At 33.4% G+C, this 16,525-nt stretch overlaps 1 protein-coding gene across 2 annotated transcripts in view; it reads right to left on the bottom strand.

Moving 5' to 3' along the window:
• Nckap1 (NCK associated protein 1) overlaps positions 1-16,525 on the bottom strand; it is a 95,474-nt gene that overhangs the window by 38,343 nt on the left and 40,606 nt on the right. For both annotated transcript variants that reach the window (XM_042688235.1, XM_042688236.1), the window contains exons 8-17: positions 16,115-16,163; positions 15,358-15,514; positions 14,790-14,846; positions 11,591-11,687; positions 11,109-11,215; positions 9,984-10,116; positions 6,047-6,128; positions 3,715-3,773; positions 3,113-3,258; positions 1,019-1,151 (exon numbers count right to left, since the gene is read on the bottom strand). In XM_042688235.1, coding sequence (XP_042544169.1) covers positions 1,019-1,151; positions 3,113-3,258; positions 3,715-3,773; positions 6,047-6,128; positions 9,984-10,116; positions 11,109-11,215; positions 11,591-11,687; positions 14,790-14,846; positions 15,358-15,514; positions 16,115-16,163 — 1,020 coding nt within the window. The remainder of the gene's footprint in view (positions 1-1,018; positions 1,152-3,112; positions 3,259-3,714; positions 3,774-6,046; positions 6,129-9,983; positions 10,117-11,108; positions 11,216-11,590; positions 11,688-14,789; positions 14,847-15,357; positions 15,515-16,114; positions 16,164-16,525) is intronic.

The raw sequence follows: 16,525 nt of genomic DNA, 5'->3' as shown, positions 1-16,525 counted from the left end.
CCTATGTTTTCCTAACTTCAGACTCCCAAGTGCAAAACTGCAACATGAGCCAGTACACTTTTAAACTGTGCCACCATCAAGTACAATAGACCATAGCCTCCTTAGTAGTTAGGATTACAGGTGTGAGCTACCAGCACCCAGACATAATATAGTATTTTTTTCTTTTTCTTTTTTTGGTTGGTGATGGGCTTGAACTCAGGGCGTGTGCACTATCCCTGAGCCTTTTTGTGCTCAAGGCAAAGGCTCTACCACTTGAGCTACCGTGCTACTTCCTGTCTTTGAGTGGTTAATTGGAGATAAAAGTTTCATGGGGATTTCTTCTGCTCCAACTGGCTTCAAACCCTTATCCTCAGATCTCAGCCTCCTGAGTAGCTAGGATTACAGGTGTGAGCCACCAGCGCCCGGCCATAATACAATTTTGACAGGCTGCTGGCACTCTTGAGGCACATTTCCACTTTTGGTTATTTGCTGGTGAGACATGAGTCTCATGGACTTTTCTGCCCAGACTGGCTTTGAATCACAATCCTCTGATCTCAGTCTCCCAAGATCTAGGATTACAAATATGACCCATCAGTGCCTGACTTTCAAATTCTCTTTGATTTTACCCAGTAATTTATAAATTCAATTTTCAAGTCATTTCAGTAATAATTTAAGAGGAAAAGCAGGTATGCAGACCTAATTACTATATATACCTAAATAAATATATATCCAAAGAAATAAATCTACAAATATTAATACCTGCTTCACCATTTATATATACGAATATATATAATATAAGCAAAATGTGGCTGATATATACATGTTGACCCACCACATATATATACATATATACACACATAAATAAGTATATAAATACATAGATATCTTTATCATATATATCCACTTAAGCATTTTTCTGATTGCATAAAAATAGTTTGAGTAGAAAGAAAGATTAGGACTTTATAAACATGTGTTTGGCTACTAATTTAATCTAGAGTACTTTGCATACCAGATAATCACAATATTAGACTGAAATTACCTCTTCTGGACACAGTTCATGTGTACAACTCATAAAATGAGTGCAAAGTAGTGGGAATGCAATTGAGTATCTTGACTGCGAGGGTAACTCCAAACACTGTTGAAACATCTTCTCAAAAGCACGACTATAAAAACTATATTAGAAAATGAAATGAAAACTAGAATCGTAACTTTTATCATTAGTAGTTAAACAGTTATATGGTTTATAGTTAAAACAAAATTTTCCTTACAGTATACTACAGTTACTTTCCTTTGCCTGAAGTGAATGAGAGTTAATTGGTTTCATTCATTCCTTTAAGAATAACTATTTCTCCCCCAAAGTATCTTTTATATGCTAATAATTATTTCAATGTATACAAAAAGTATCTATATAAACATCAGTAAGTATTTTAAGAAAAAATGTATATAGAACATGTTATAACCATAGAATATGAATACATAAAATCCTGTATTATCAAATTTTATCAAAGCCAAATCACTATCAATTATCAGAAGCATCATTTTAAGTATTAAGAAAAAAATGCCAACTAAAAAAATCACATTTCATCAATTTTAAATTACATGTAAATTCAAGATATATAAATTCTAAATGTAAAAGATTATAATAGGTACAATACAGTAATCTCAAACAAACAGTAAATATGTCTTTATTTTGGATAAAATATAAAAATGAAAAATTATTAAAAATTTTAAATTTTAAACATTATTCAAAGTATTTTTTAACTCAGAGTTGAAGATAATTTTAATTATACTCTCGTGCACTACAAAACTTTCCATAGCTAAATATGTCTAAATATAAAATATTTCATTTTCTTTCTAGACTAGCCTTTGGGTCAAACAGATAATCATTAAAAATCTTGCAAGTTTAAATGTGGTTTACTAAAACCACATTTTAAAAAGTGTATATGGTTATATGTATCATGAATTCCTTTTAAGAAGCAAGACTTTTCTGCTTGGTGATTTAGATTTCTTCTGCACTAATACTAATTAAAGTCATTCTAATAAATACCAAAATCATAAAGGACTTACTATTTTCCAAAGTAAAAGGCAGGAAAAGCTTTTCTAATGATTTTATTCAATATGTAGAAACTGCTAATCTCAGCATTTTAGAAATAAGGAAACAACTAAGTTATTCAACTCACTTCCCTCAAGGCCAAGAAGCAAGACAAGAGTTGAAACTATGGAACACTGAATTTAAGAATATTTGATATTGAACTGTGGTTCAATTCTACTAAATACTTGAGTCTATTCGTCTCATTACCACCAAGTTCACTTATTCATTCAAACTTTTATTAAGTAGCTATCATGTTAAAAGTAGTTATCAAGCACGGAGTTGGTGGCTCATATCTGTAATCTTAGCTACTCAGGAGGCTGAGATCTGAGGATCGCAGTTTAGGCCAGTCCGGGCAAGGAAAATCTGTGAGACTGTTATCTCCAATAAACCACTCAGAAAACTGGCACTGTGGGTCAAATAGTACAGCACTCGCCTTGAGCTGAAGAGCTGAGGGATAGCGCCCAGGCCCAGAGTTCAAGCCCCACAACTGACCAAAAAAAAAAAAGTAGTTATCATATTAGACACTAAGGAAACAAAACCTTTCAAAGGTTACATTTTTCTGATTAGGAAGGGGAGAAAAGTAAGCTATAGTACCAAGTATAATAAAAGAGGCTATGAATAAAGCAAAGATATCATGATACAAGCATTAAATTTCAGTACCACAGACGTTATTAAGTATTTAATTTCCAATATTTATTTTACTTGAACCTGATCCACTCTGAATTTCCCTTAGTCTAATCATGTAAAGGAGGCTGTCTTAAGGTAATCTGAGCTATTTTATAGGTCTTCAAACAAAAGTAAAAAAAAAAAAATCACAGCAATAAAAAGTACTCTTACAAAAACCTAAAAATATAAATAAAATCCCAATTTGGAAAGTGTCTTTTGTTGCAAAGTTTTTATTAAAGTCTATAATCCCTCCTCCTTTTTTAAAGAACCTATTATTGAATTGTCTTAGGTGCAAGTTAACATGAACCCAATAAAGAAACTTAACTTCAGATACTAAAAATTTCAAAGCTAGATTTAAGGAAAACTATAACATACCAAAATATGGAGAGATCTGATGTTTCCACTAACATTTCCACTAAGGAATCTACCATTTTTGTATGAAAGATAATTGTATTCATCATCTTTCCAAGTTCTCGGTGATCTGCAAGGCCAAGTGAAGCCTTAGAGACACTAGTATATGCCTGTAAAGTTCAACAAAAGAACAAAAGCAGTTTAGGTAGAGACAAATAACCTGTCATTTAACAACCCCACTGCATACACAGTATTCATCTGGGCTCCTCTACAGGACTTAGAAGAGAGACAGGGAAAATGTACATATGCTGATTCTCACACTAATTTCTGTTTGTGAAAGATCTGGTTGGGATCTGTCCTGAGAGCTTCATATCTTCCATCAGTATCCATAAAACATTAAGAAACATTACCACTTTATAAATAGGATAAAAATAAATTCTCAACCCTTAAATCAGAAATACATTTATCCAAGTATAGTAACTAACACAAAATGTTTCTTTAAGGTTAGGTATACAAAACAAGTCTTTTCAATAGGCACACAACAATTTATATAGTTCTATACAAATCTTAATGTTAGTTAATAATTATGCATGCAATAACAAAAAATGAAAATTAAGTATTCTTACCTGTAACCTAAACCAATCTAATCTCATTCCTCTGAAATCAAATACTTCCCCATCTTCAACTACAATATGGAAAGAAGATTACAAAGTAAATTAAATTTTGACACATTTATCTCACAATAACTTAACAGCTAAGGCAATATATATGAGCAAAGGAACACGAGAGTTTCAAAGGGATATTTACATATCTGTAATTACAACAAGATTCTTCACAATAGTCCAAAGAAGAAGAAATTTTAAATGTCCACTGACAGAGGAACAGATGAATAAAATGTAGTATACAATTACAATGGATACTATTCAGTCTTTCTGACACATGGTATAACATGGATGAACCTTAAAGATATCATGCTCAATGAAATAAAACATTTATAGAGCCAAGTGCAGTGGCAGAGGCCTTACGTTCCACCTACCTAGGAGGCTGTGATAGAAGGACTGCCTGAGCCAAAGGAATTTGAGGCCAGCCTGGGCAACATAATTAGATCTTGTCTAAAAAGGAAAAAAAGAAACCAGGCACAAAAATAAAAACTGCATTGTTTCTATTTATATGAGGTATCCAGAACAAACTAAAAGAATGGTGACTTGCTAGAACTGGTAGAAGACAAGTGTTGTTTAATGGCCAGAATTTCTGGAGATTGATGATGTAACAATACTGGTAGTACCTACCACTATTCAATTACAAACTGATTAAGGTGGTAAATTTTAGATTAAGTACATTTTATAGTTATATATATTTTTGGGGGGAGGGCAACAGTGTCAGTCACAGGGCTTGAACTCAGGGCTTGGGCTCTGTCCCTGAGCTCTTTTGCTCAAGGCTAGTGCTCTACCAGTTCCAGCTACGGCTCCACTTCTGGTTTCTGGTGGTAAATTGGAGACAAGAGCCTCACAGACTTTCCTGCCCAGGCTGGCTTTGAACCTTGGTTCAAAGATTCTAAGATTTCAGCCTCCTGAGTAGCTAGGATTATAGGTGTGAGCTACCAGTGCCCAGCAATTATTTCTTTTCTGGTGTACTGGGATTTGACCTCAGGGTGTCATGCCTGCTAAGCAGGTACTCTATCACTAAGCCATGCCTCCAGCCCTGACTGGTACTGTTCATTTTTGAGATAGGGACTTACTCACCTTCCCAGGTATATTACCTGAACTATAATCTGCCTATTTTAGGCTTGCCCTTCTTGCTCGGATGCAGACACATTCTACCATGCCCAGCTTCTATCCACTAAGAAGGAATCCCATAAACTTTTCTGTCTGGGCTGGCCTGGAACCACAATCCTCTCAATCTCAGCCTCCCAAGTAATGAGGATTAAAGACATGAGCCACTAGTGCTTGGCTTATATTTTAATATTGAAAAACAAAATTTTCTTAATGTTTTAATTGAAGAATTGACATTGAAACACTTCTCAAATTCTATAAAGATAAATTAACAGTTATGGAAGGATAAGTATAGAGCTTATCCTAAGCTCTCTGATTTTCAGTGTGCTTATATGTCATCTTGAAACAACTGTATACAATATAAAAAAATCCTATGTATGGGATATTCTATGAATGTATACTACATAAAAAATACAAGGAAAGAACATTCATAGCATTTTGGACAGTTTACTAAAGCTCCTTAAAATACCTCTATAGAAACCAAGCATCACCACCAAGATTTTGGTACATTTGTTATTTAAATGCAGTAACCATAAACATTGATTGAACCAATATAAATGTTTCCATATTTATTACTCAAAAGTTTTCAAGCTTTTGATACCTTTAATTTAAAAACTACTAAAGTATTAAACAATATAGTTGACTAGACTATTAAAATGAAGAGTAGGTATTCTACTTAAACTGTCCATCAGGGGGATAGATATAGCTGACCTCTAAGTACTACTAGCTCCAAAAACTTACATAATTGAGAGGTTAATTCCTCAAACCCTAGTTTACAAATCTATTATATGAAAGTAATAATTTTTAAAGTGATATAGATTATACATATACACTGCATGGTCCATCTGGCACAGGCTACACATTTTATAAATGTTACACATTATTATTACAGGCATGCTTGGACCAAATACATACTTTATTTCTGTAATCAGTATCATGTTGCTTTACTTGAAAAAACCTGCTTTTCTTCTCCACATAAGAAATATCAAGCTATAATTCTTATGATTGTTTATAAATAACATTCCAGATTCATCTTTGCCTCACAGAAAATAAAATTAAGACAAAAAAGAAGAGATTAAATATATTGAAAACTGAGATGACTAGGTAAACATCCATTATTAAATTCTCTCCTTATTAATCAAGCATGAAATCTACAGAAAGAAGTATGCATTGATTTAAGACTTACCTTGTTTTACACTTAGGGAAGTCATAGTGTTAACAAAAGAAGACATGATAATTGATTCATCTTCAGGGCAAACAGAAAGGTTCTGGGGGAAAAAAAGTAACTTTAAAAACATTTAGTAGGGAAACAATTCATAGGTCCATCAACTACTAGACAGGTAAACAAACTGGTACATCCACATTAAGAAAGTGTTCTGCTGGGAAGGTGGCTCAGTGGTAGAGTGCTTGCCTTGCATGCATGAAGCCCTGGGTTCGATTCCTCAGCACCACATAAGCAGAAAAAGCCGCAAGTGGGGCTGAGGCTCAAGTGGTAGAGCACTAGCCTTCAGCTGAAGAGCTGAGGGACAGCGCCCAGGCCCAGAGTTCAGGCCCCACGACCGACAAAAAACCAAACAAGAAAATGTTCAAAAATAAAAAAGAAATAGACTGTTGATATGTACTTTACCATCAATATCAAAAAAACACTACACTAGCTGGGTGCCAGTGGATCATCCCTGCAACCCCAGCTACTTAGAAAGCTGATATCTGAAGATCATGGTTCGAAGCCAGCTTGGGCAAAGTCCATGAGATTCTAATTAACCACCAATGAGGTGGAATTGGACCTGTGGCTCAAGCTGTACTTGAACACAAAAACTCAGTGACAGCACCCAGGCCCTGATTTCAAGCCTTAGGACTGGCATGAAAAAACAAAAAACCCATGCTAAGTGAAAGAAATAAAAACATTATATACCAGGCCCAAAGAAACATAGGTCCCATGGTTTCCCTTATTTGCAATATCTAGTATAGGTATGAGTCAAGCGGAAAAAGTCAGATAATGTGATGTTAGGAAAACGAAACCTCAAATATGTATTTTAATGTTTTTGTTTCTTTCATGCAAGTGTTTCTAACGCATTTATAAGATTATTTCTTTGTTGCTTTGTATGTCCCTCCCCCACAGTGTAACCCCCGCTTTCACTATATTTGATGTCAGTATAACATGTGGAGGAGATGGGGACAAACAAGTCGTTTAAGGATTCAGGTGGACCTGTTGCAACAATGAGAAGTACAAAATGTCATGTCAAAACCAGCTTTACAATGTCGGTGTGGGGGGGGAGGGGGGGTATGACTGGGTGGGAGGGAGGGGGGAGGCTGGGAAGGGAGGTGAAGGGTAAACAAAGGAGGAGGCTGCAATGCTTGGTAAGAAATGTATGCATTATCCTGCCCATGTAATTGTAACCCCTCTGTACAGTATGTTCTCAAATAAAATAAAATAAAATTAAAAAAAAAAACAAAAAACAAAAACATTATATAAAGTATATGAATCATATACTTTACTTATGTGAAATAAGTAAAGATTATATAAAGTACATGAATCATATACCTCACTTATATGAAAAATTTCAAAAAGGTTTAAAAACTAGATGACATCACTGTATGACAGTGAGGGCTATGAGCTTCCTACTTTGTTTTCTTTTTTCTTTTTCTTTTTCTTTTTTTTTTTTTTTGTCGGTCATGGGGCTTGAACTCTGGGCTTGGATGCTGTCCCTGCGCTCTACAGCTCAAGACGAGTGCTCTACCGCTTGGGCCACAGCGCCACTTCCGGTTTTCAAGTGGTTTATTGGAGATAAGTCTCACGGACTTTCCTGCCCAGGCTGGCTTTGAACCATGATCCTCAGATCTCAGCCTCCTGAGTAGGTAGGCTTACAGGCGTGAGCCACCGGCACCCGGCTCCTACTTTTTTGTTTTCTAGTAGCTAAAATAAGAAATACCCACCACCATGCCATTATTGAGTGAGATTGAGTCTTACAAATTCTTATGTGGCCTAGAGCCACAGTTCTAGAGTTTTGGCCTCCCTAATAGAATTACAGGCTCAAGCCCATATACCCAGCTATGACTTTTAATATAAATTATAACTCAATTAAATTTGTATTATCTTCATCCCTCCCCTCCTCCAAAAAGAAAATAAACATTTCAAACTGGCTAAGGAAGTTAGTATTTCAGGACTAGAGATGTAGTTCAGTGGTAGAATGCTTGCCTAACATGCAAGAGGTTTTAGAATTAATCCCTAGCACTGCAAAAAACAAAAAAATGTTATCTATAGTGGGTGTTAAAATTACATTCTTTTAAAAAGTGGATGCTTATCTGAGAAAGAACATATATAAAATACATTTTCAGAACATTAAAATCTACATAACAATGTGAATGTACAAAATAATGTCACTGGATTGTATACCAATTAAAATAGTCCAAATAATAAATTGTTATATATACGTCATCATAATGAAATTCTAATACCTATAAAAATGAACTACATTAACAAGTTTATAAATTTATTTCTAAGTTAAAAGGACTGAATACACTCTGCCACAAAAGAGAAAGATAAAAAGGTCAAATTTGGAGTTAAATCTTAAGTTTGAATTCTGCTCTATTCCCTATCAACTATTGTTTCTCATTCGTTAGGTTTTGTCTTTTTTCATCAACAAATAATGAAATCTACCCTAATCAAAGTTACTACAAAAAATTAAGAACATATACTATCAAAAAGCAATTTTTAATATCATTATTATTCTTCTTGGTGATACTACTATTAGTATAATACCAAAAGATGCTAAGAACTTTCTTTTTTTCAGTATGAAGGCTTGAGTGCTAAGAATTTTCTTTTTGTCACACTTTATTTTATATAAAAAACATAAACAGACTTCAAGTGCCTCAAACATTTGAAGACCATATCAAGTATCTAAAAATCATATTGATAAATGTCTAAATGGCTACAATATAATTTCAAAAGTTAGCTGGAACCAGGAGTTTTGGGTTCCTCTCAGCTAGTATGCTAATATGAATAAATAATAAACCAAAGCCTCTGGCTTATCTAGTAATAACTATATATAAGGAAAATTACTAAGCCACTAGTATCAAGGTGTATAACAGGTTTTCTGTTCCTTTTTTAGTAACAAATTGTTGTATACAAAGGAAGTAACAGAGCTCCATCTAGTGGTCAAAAAATAAACTAGCTCAGAAAAACCATTAGCTTTGAATTTGTGGGGGTTTTGGGTTTTAATTCTTAGTTGTTTTCTGAGTCAGATTCCAAATACATTGTGCATGCTGATCTTCAACTTGTGAGCCTCTTGTCTCAACCTTCCAAATGTTGGGGTTACATCCATGTACTACCATGCCTGGCTAGTAAAGGTAATTTTCATTTCATTGCTCTTTAGTTTTTAGATAGCTGAGGGATCAAGTAAAATACTATTTTGTTATGGCTAGTTTACTGGACATATAAATAAAAGGAAATTTACGTAATATAAAAAGGACTGAGTAAAATATAGAAATTTAAAAGAAAGAAAACTGAAAACCAGTGGAGAAAATTTCAAAATAAAAGTAAAATTAGAATATTTAAATTAGAATGACAATATAAACCTTTACTTTTTGGCCACATCAAAAACACTACTCAAGAACACTTTTTTCCCCTACTTTTCCTCTAATACCTAATTATCAACTACATTGTTATCACTGCTATACCCACAGCACTGTCCAAGCTCACATTCTCTTTAGTTCTCATCTGCCTTCTAGAGCAGTTTTTCTTCTCTCTGGTTTCTCTGTTTTTTCTCTAGGTCTTAGTAATCCATTATCCACACTGTACAAAAGTGATCTTTCTAGGTTGATCTGATTTCTGACTAACCCTCTGTTTCACAAAGACTTCTATAACTTGGCCAATGTATAACTGTATCCTAAGTATAAATAATTGTTTTCTTCTTTGTGCTCATTCTGAAGTTTGTACAATCAAATTTCACTGGATTGTAACTGTTTTCTCATCTCAAGACAATGATCTCTTTAACAGTGACCATTTAATATCTGTATTTATATTACTTGGCACATAATTAGATGTTTTTAAAGTGTTAAACAAATAAATCTATTACTATTAAGTCAAGAATAATCCAAAGGGGTACTAATGAAATAGCTTTTACCTGTACAAGTTCATTCAGGACAACAGCATCAAAGCCAGAAAGGTACTGTACGTAATACCTCTGCATTACAGGTCCATATTTCCTCACATGTGCTCTAAGTTCTTCCATGTAAAATATTAACTCAGCAATGTGCCTTTATAAGAAGAAAAATATTTCAAATATAAGCTTTTTGTCATCAAAGAAAACATTAAATGTTTTGATATCATTTTAGAACTTTTGTCTTAGGTGGAGTATTGTTTAATATTTAACATTATTTCCTCTTTAAATGATTTTACATGAATACAGAAACCATGGGAAATAACAAAAAACAAAAAAACCCTAAGATTAATAACTGATAGCAGAAATTCCAAAGTGAAAATAAAATGTGGAAATTTCATAACTATACCATTAAAATTATCAAAAACAAAGAATATTAGCAAGAAATATGACTTTGTTTTTTTTTTTTTTGGTCGGTCGTGGGGCTTGAATTCTAGGCCTAGGTGCTATCCCTGAGCTCTTCAGCTCAAGGGCAGCAGTCTACCACTTGAGCCACAGTGCAACTTCTGGTTTCCTGGTGGTTAACTGGAGATAAGAGTCTCATGGACTTTTCTTGCCTGGGCTGGCTTTGAACCACGATCCTCAGATCTCAGCCTCCTAGGTAGCTAGGATTACAGCCACTGGTGCCTGGCTCTATATGCTCTTATCTCTGTTCTCATTTATTTAACTCGAGTTGAGGGAATGTGGGCTAAAACAAGAATAGTCATGTCAAATGGCACTGTGATTCAAGTGTTCTTTTTTTTTGTATACTAAATGTATTCATATTTAATTTTTTCCTAGAATTCTTATTTAACTGCTTTGTACAGAATGTAACTGTAAAAAACAAATTCAAAGTAATATTACTGAATATAGCCAGAGAATAAAGAACTTCATTACAACCTACTGCACTAGAGAAAACATTAACACTAACGCTTTCCCATTCTAATTTGATATCATCTAATATATGTACAAACATTCCTGCTATGACAAACATAAAAGTTCTAAAACAGTTTTGCAAAATAACTTTGCTTCAAATATAAATTCTTATATTCTACAGCCCACAAATCAAAATAAACAGCAAACAGTGTGTTTCTAAAGTCACTAACTTACTTATCTATAAAGTCATCTGCACTCTTCTTTGGCATGTTATCTGCATGACGAAGTAGCCAGATAATTTCATCACGGGCAAAAGATAATGCCATAAAAACAAAAAGTGCCTATTTAAAACAAACAGACAAACATTGTTGACTCTCAAAGATTAAAACTAAATTTACTCATAGTCTTTTTCTAAGTCAAAGTCACCAGCAAGCAATGACAATATGAAATTCAAAAGAGGAGACTAACATGAGAAGACAAAAAAAAATACATTTAAAAGAGAGAACGTGGAGCTTTGTATTTAGTTGAACATTCATGTAAGTGATAAAAGTATGAGGAAGTTCGATACGTTAGCTAGCCAATTCATTCTTGGCTAAATGTAAAAATCCTCTTTATAGTCTCCGGCTCAAATCACAGTAAAAATGTGCACAGAAAAAAAGTGTTTTTAAGTTGTTTCATACAGCATACTTATAAAAGTAAAAATTCCCATCAATTACCTTGGGACCAAGCAAGCCAGGTTGATCAGACAAGACAGTAGCCAATTCTTTCAGTGCAGACCTTAAAAACTTGCGTCTTTCTCTGTGCATTGAGCCACTACAGGGAAAGACATTAGAGTATAACTGTTTCTACTAAAATAATTACTGGTAATTAAAGTAACCTAGCTTTGTCAAATCAACTTCCACATTATTTTTAGGATGCAGAAGACCCAATAAAAATGCTGACGTTATTGTTGCTTATATTGTTACTTTCATAAACCATATTTATTTTGTTACTATCTACCAAAATTCTTCCCAACTTTAATACAATTCTTTCATAAAGCATTTCCCAATAGTCAGCTATTTCTGTATAATCTCTGTAATTTTAGTTCCTTGTGGGTTAAACTTAACTATGAAATACTTGAACTGGTACATTTTCGTCATTTCCACAAGAAAATTCATACAAATAACTTAATAAATATCTGAATATCTATATCCTTGTTTATTAAGTATATGCGTATAAATATATAAGAGTGAGTAAGCAAAAGTTAGTTCAAAAATAGAATAGGGGAAAATCATACTTATGTATTTTTTAATTAAAATGCAAACCTGATCTTATTTTTATTAACAAGAGGAACACAAAATGTTCTGCTTTCCAATTCCTCATACTACGTGAAATATATAATCTTCAATAGACACATGAAGAAATGCTCAACTACTCTGGCCATAAAAGAAATGCAAATCAAAACAACACTGAGATTCCACCTCTAGTCAGAATGGCTAGAATCAAGAAATCTAATTTAAACAACAGACGCTGGAGGGGATGTGGCCAAAAAGGAACGCTATTACATTGTTGGTGGGAGTGTAAACTTGTTCGACCACTCTGGAGGTTCCTCAAAAGACTATACATAGAGCTCCCCTATCACCCAACAATCCCACTTCTGGGCATTTACCCAAATGACCACAAACAAGGCCCCATGAAAGCTATCAGCACAACTATGTTTATGGCAGCATTATTCACCATAGCTAAGATATGGAACAATCCAGATGCCCCTCAGCAGATGAATCTATCACAAGAATATGTGATAGATATATACATACAATTTTATGCTTAGATCAGAAAGAATGAGACTGCCTCATTTAGTAGGAAATGGAAAGACTTGGGGAAAAAATCATATTAAGTGAGGTAAACCGGACCCCTAAAAAACAGGTCCCACGGTTTCCCTTACTTGCAATAATTAGTATACCTTTAGGATAATCTTATCAGATGAGCAGAATAGATCAATAGCTATGTACATATGATCATGTAAGATGATGCGAAACAAAATGAACTCTAAGACACAAACACAAGAGGGTTTTTCTTTTTTGTTGTTTTTAATGTACTATGTGATTTTAGGGGGTTTTTTTGGTATGTTTTCCTCCTATAGTATATCCTCTGTTATTACTGCATTTGATTTTAGTATCCTGGTATTGTATATACATTTATCTGAATTAGGGAAGAGAAGGGGAACAGCAGAATGGTGAGACATAGGACAAGGGGGGAACCAATGCAACAGCGACATACACAAGACAATACGTTGGAAATGATCTGTACAACTTGGGAACTGGGAGAGAGGGAAAGTAGGAGAAAAATGAAGGAAGAGTTACAAGCTTGACAAGAAATATACTTATTACCTTACTTATGTAACTGAAACCCCTCTGTACATCACCTTGGCAATTAAAAAAAAAAGGAAAAGGAAGTCCCTATAGGACACTCTCTATGACCTTTGGCTTCAATACTATGTTTCACTTCTCAATTATAAAACAAGCATGATGATAACTGCCTCAAAAGCTACATACAACTTTCATGACACCTGATATATACTACTTCTATATTACTTTAATTCCAGTGTCATTTTCTTTTTGCAATAATTAAGTCACCTGGTGTCATTTCTAAGGAGAAAATGAGTAAATGTTACTTTGACTATTTTTACTTTGCAAGGTTGCTGTGAAGAGTCTGTATGTTCATTATTACTGACAAAAGATATCTAATGTATTTGGATCTGATACATGTAACAAATTACATGCATACTATTTAAAATTATTTTATGTAAAATAAAGACTCAAAACTATGTTATCTGTACTAGAGAATCGCTTCTGAACAATGGAAGCACCTGTTCATCAGTAAGGTGAAAAATGCAGGCATAAAGATGACAGAACAGATATAATAGATAAAGATTGTTTAAATATCCAATCTTCATCTATTACTTTCCTGGCTAAATGTAAAAATATTCTTATGTACTCTGACTTAAATCATAGTAAAGTTTCACATGGAAATAATGTTTTAAAATTTTCATATAGCATGCTTACTAAAATAAGAATTTTTAAACTTCTAATGGTTCAATATTTTCATATATGGAAGGTGCTTGTTTTCTCTTTGACTTACAAAAACTTCTAATGGGTCAGATATTACCATTTCTATTACCTAAGATTACTGGAAAAAATATATACAATATACATAACTAAAGCTACTCAAATTTCCTCAAATTATTTCAAACTATTTTATGAGAAAACTGCAAAGTTGTTCAAAGATCTTAAATATACCAAGTCCTAATTTAGGATTTTTATACATTTATTAATATAAGAAACTAAAATTGGGGAAATGTATGAGGTGAACACACTTTCAAAAATATAGAGTGGGGAAGTCAAAGGGCAGGGTTGGACAACTGAAAAGAGGCGAGTAGGTAAATACAGTCATATTCAATATACATATGTTTGAAAAGGGAGCTACACAACTTAAGGATATGGGTGAAGTTGGGAAAGATGGGGAGAACTATAAAAAGGGGTGACAGTGACCAAGATACATTGTACTTAATAAATTAATTTGATGGGTTAAAACCCTACTCAAAGATAATAGTAAATGCTATTTGGGATAGTAATCACAATTTGCAAAGCTTAAAAGCTACAGGAAGTATAATGATAGTAAAAGATGATACCTAAAACTAAAGTGCTTTGGATGGTATTTCCTTAGAGCATATAAACTAATAACTTCAAAACTATTTAAAATCTGCACTAATTCAAAACTTACTGCATATAGAGCTTAAATACACTGATTATTTCATCTTAAATAAAAGGTATACTTTTCTACTGTATCTTGCACACCATTAATCTGTACTCACTCATATTGTAAGAAAGAAATCCCTCTTGTTTAAAGTACCACAGACAAAACAAAACTACTTACGCATGCGAGACAGCTGCCTCTTTGCATTCTCTTATATCATTAATACGTTTGTTGTAGCTATATGTAAAAAAAAAAAAAATTGAATCATGTCAATCTTAATTTGAAAAGTAACAGTCAAAAAGAGCAAGTAAAATGCTAAAAATCACCTTAAAAATCACTTATTTTAACAACAACAACAAAAAAAAAAACCACTGGCCCTCAAATGAAAGAGATGAACAAAATCTATCTGTATCTGTTCCTACCATCTTAGGTACCTTAGTCAAATTTCCTAGAAAATAAAATCTCACATTATATACATTTTTCTTAACAATACTACTAAAGTCTAAAATATGCATCGTACATTCAATAATATGTCTAAAACCACATTATGATTTTTTAAATCATCATGTCTTAAGAATAAAAGTTTGAAAAAAGAGCAGGAATCCTAGAGTTTTGTGATTTGTCAAGTTATCTATAAAAATATTATCCTATCATTCCAGCATGGTTGTTAAAAGCAATTTGCTGGAACCAGGTAAGATAGTATAGGCTTAAAATAACTATAAAGACAAAATAACTGAAAATGCCTTACCCTCGTATGTTTACAAATAAATCTTCTGCAGCTTTGTGAATGTGGAAAACTTCATCCCGAAAGAGAGAGAGGCAAGAACTACTTTGAAGAGCTAGCTTCCAAAGATTCAGTGCTGTAGCATCGGTATTTAGGATTCCGTGGCACAAAATAAAGCCAACTTTAAATAAAAACAAAAACAAATATAGTGTAAAAGTATTCCAAAGTTATATTCTTTTGTCGACAGTGCAGCTTTTTAACCACAATCATTAACTGTGGTTATGACAAGTCATAATTGTAATTATTGTAATTTTCCAATAGTAATTTTCTGTATTTTGAAAAATAAATTACTTGAACCCACACTAGTAAACAAAAGAAATGTCACTTCTGGGTTGTAATGGAGAGCTAGAGGTCTTATTGAGTTCAAGCCCCACTTCTGGCACCAAAAAATAAAAATAAAAGATACAATACAATATGGCTCAGAAGCTACATTATAATTGGCTTGGGCGCTTACTTTGCCTTTATCACTCACTAGCCAAAGCTTTACATTTCTCACCTATGAAATACACAGGACTATCTACACTCTGATAGGATCAAGATGAGGAATGCATAAGGAGATACACACACACACACACACACACACACACACACACACACACACACACACACACACACACGGTTTAGTACAGTAAGAATAAAAAGCAGAGGTTAAGATAGGTTACAAGTTTTTCTCTAAAATTTAAAACTTGGAGTAATTACAAAACTAACCCATTTTACTTACAGATAATCCATTTCTCCATGGCATCCAAAGAAAGATATTCACAAGGCATCTTGATAAAACATATATAAAAATTTGCAATTAGAAATTCTTTAAAAAAAACATTTGAGTCACCTGTCACCATCCTAAGAATTCAATTCTTGGTTGAAATAATACAACAAAATTTAATATCCCATGTGATTCTTTTGTTTCTTTATATGTTCCTCCCCCATGGTATAACCCCTGTTCTCACTGTATTTGATGTTGGTGCCCTGCATCTTGAATATACACTTCTCTAATTTGGGGAGGAGAAGGCAAAAAACAAAACGCTTAAATAGGGATATAGGTTGACCCATTGTAACAATGAGATGTACAAGACACTATGTTGAAAAGCAAACTTTACAATTTAGGTGGGGGGGAGGGGGAGGAAGTGTA

Source organism: Dipodomys spectabilis, unplaced genomic scaffold, assembly GCF_019054845.1.
Source record: "Dipodomys spectabilis isolate Male_0828 unplaced genomic scaffold, ASM1905484v1 ptg000115l, whole genome shotgun sequence".
NCBI classification, from domain to species: Eukaryota; Metazoa; Chordata; class Mammalia; order Rodentia; family Heteromyidae; genus Dipodomys; species Dipodomys spectabilis.
This window is presented reverse-complemented; position numbering and strand designations above follow the sequence as displayed.